General features: G+C 35.0%; 1 protein-coding gene across 1 annotated transcript; it reads left to right on the top strand.

Moving 5' to 3' along the window:
* The first annotated feature begins 640 nt into the window (after positions 1-640).
* LOC129915039 (phospholipase A1-like) lies at positions 641-1,885 on the top strand. Its single transcript, XM_055994520.1, has 3 exons — positions 641-720; positions 790-1,075; positions 1,138-1,885. The coding sequence occupies exons 1-3, from the start codon at positions 669-671 to the stop codon at positions 1,883-1,885; spliced, it is 1,086 nt and encodes a 361-aa protein (XP_055850495.1). The 5' UTR covers positions 641-668.
* The last annotated feature ends 736 nt before the right edge of the window (positions 1,886-2,621 follow it).

The raw sequence follows: 2,621 nt of genomic DNA, 5'->3' as shown, positions 1-2,621 counted from the left end.
ATTTGTTGCGATCAAGAAAGATCAGAGTGAAGCTTTGGGTTGAAAAAAGATTGAGGTAGGTAGGAGGTAGGTAGGAGGTAGGCCATAGTTGTATTCTCCTAAACATGGTGATCAAATCGGTTTTAAATCATATTATCTCCTGTACTCTATACCCTTTCTTTCTAAATTATTTCTATTGATAGTAAACCCTTTTCAACATTTTACCCCCTTCATAAAAACTATACTAATCTCTATAGATTTTTTCAAATAAAAAAAAAAAAAAACAAAACTTACAGTTTTATAAGAATAATCTATAATGTACCTGTTTTAAAGTACCTTGTCAATCATTTACCCGCTGCCAATAAATCACATGGTTTTTGTCTAGCCTTATAGGTACACATATCTTTGGGGTATAAGTGTGCCTTCTATAGTGGCTTGTCTTTTCAACTAATCTCTTATTGAATTCTAAATCAAATATCTGTTAATACTTTTATGATCATGTTTACATTTTTTTTTTTTTTTTTTGCTAACTCCACTAAAGTCCAAAAATAATTGATAAGCCTTAATTAATATTATTAAATAAATTGATAAGAACCTACGAAAAATTTAGTATAAAAGCCAATCCCCCAAACCCAAAACCTCACAGAAAACATAATTTAAATTTCAAAAGTTTGTTAGCCAAAACAAAAATGAAGATATACATTACACTGGTAGTGGCACTTTTTGGACTTTTTGGAAGAGGTACGTCGTACATTTATCCAAATTTACTGAACATTTCAGTTAAATAATAAATGTTTCCTTCTCTTTTAGTTCAAGCTTTTCCCGCAAATAATATTATTGGAGACTTAGAAGACGGAGAACCATTAGTTTGGCCAATTCCCCAACGAAATGGAAGTATCCTTTGGATGTCTGAAAATGAAGCCCAAACAATTGCTCTAAGGACCGAAAACCAACCATCAACATTTGAAGCTAAAAAATCAGAAAATGTTCGTTTTTACTTGTACACTCAGAAAAATATCAAAAAACCAATTGAAATCTATTTGAATGATTTGGAAGCCTTGAAAAAGTCAACTTTTGATCCCAAGGATCCAACAAGGTTTGCCATAAATGAACCTTCAACCTTTTAACTTTTGACTAAATTTTGAATTCTTTTTCCAGATTTATGATTCATGGCTGGGCAACCGAACACGATCACGAAGACTTATTTGCCGTTAAGAAAGCCCTCTTGCAAAATGGTGAAAAGAGACAATTTAACTTTATATCAGTTGACTGGAGTGTCTACAGTCACACAGCCAATTACATTTCAGCTAAGAACAAAACCTCCAAAGCTGGTGAAATAGTTGCTGAATTCATCGATTGGCTTCACAATACAACAAGTATGTCCTTTGATACTTTAGCTGTTTATGGACACAGTCTTGGAGCTCACGTTGCCGGTTTCACTGGAAAGAATGTGAAATTGGGAAAAATCCATACCATTGTTGGCTTGGATCCAGCAATGCCATTATTTAGATTTAGAAAGCCAGAAAAACGTTTGGCTAAAACTGATGCAAAATATGTTGAAACTATTCAAACTAATGGTGGACTATTGGGTTTCTATAGTCCAATTGGTCAATCGGCATTCTATCCGAATGGTGGAAAATTGCAACCAGGCTGTGGAGAGGATCGATTGGGATCATGTTCGCATGGTAGATCGACAGCATATTTTGCTGAAGCCTTACGTCTTGGTGATAGGAATGGATTGAATGCGATTGGTTGTAAGGATTTTGAAAGGCTGAAAAATGGCAAGTGTCGTCAGTTTGCTGTTAAACAACGTTTGGGTGATCCAAATAATGCTAATTTGTCAAATGGAATATTCTATTTGAAAACGAATGCTGATGCACCATATGGATTAAATGTTAAATTTTGAAATTGTGATTTTTTAAATAAGAATGAAGGAATAATGAATCTTTTAAGTTAAGCAAAAAATTTTGTGTTTTTACTATTTCATGCTTTGGTGCTTGTTTTTGGTTCCTACTTTAAGATTTTCGAAATTGCTATTGTCGACTAATCACACCGGAAAGCTGAAAGCTACTTGTAAATCAAGAGCTTCGTTGGCTTTTTTAATCCTGTTCTTAAGCCTGGTACGCTGTTCGCGCTAAATTTTAGCCGAGATAAAATTCCCATACAAGTTATCGATAATTTGTATGGGATCCATTTTAGCTCAGATAAAACTTTTCGATAATTTGTATGGGAGCTAAAATTTAGCGGGAGCTGCGTACCAGGCTTTATTTTATGAGGTGGTGGTGAAGGCGACACGGAAAGCAAAGTTGGCTCTTCTTGATGACTTAACAAGAGTGGATTGTTGAATCTGAGGAGATCCTTAAAGTTGATTTTTTACTGACAATCTTAATCCAACTGGAAGTGTCCATCCGATACTTCATACTTCTACAGTTTAAAACCGATCGACTGTCTCGTCCTCCTGTTCTTCTAAGAAGGCACAATAGTTCGACATGGATAAGTTGATTCGGATCACAGTAAATTTACAGAAAGTAAAATATAATATTTTGCGCATGTTGTCTAGGGTTGCCAGCCGTCCGGGTTTTCCCGGACATGTACTCTTTTTTGGCTGTGTGGGGGACGTCCGGGATAGTTTCTATCAATTG

The sequence above is a fragment of the Episyrphus balteatus genome, chromosome 1, assembly GCF_945859705.1.
Source record: "Episyrphus balteatus chromosome 1, idEpiBalt1.1, whole genome shotgun sequence".
NCBI lineage: Eukaryota > Metazoa > Arthropoda > Insecta > Diptera > Syrphidae > Episyrphus > Episyrphus balteatus.
This window is presented reverse-complemented; position numbering and strand designations above follow the sequence as displayed.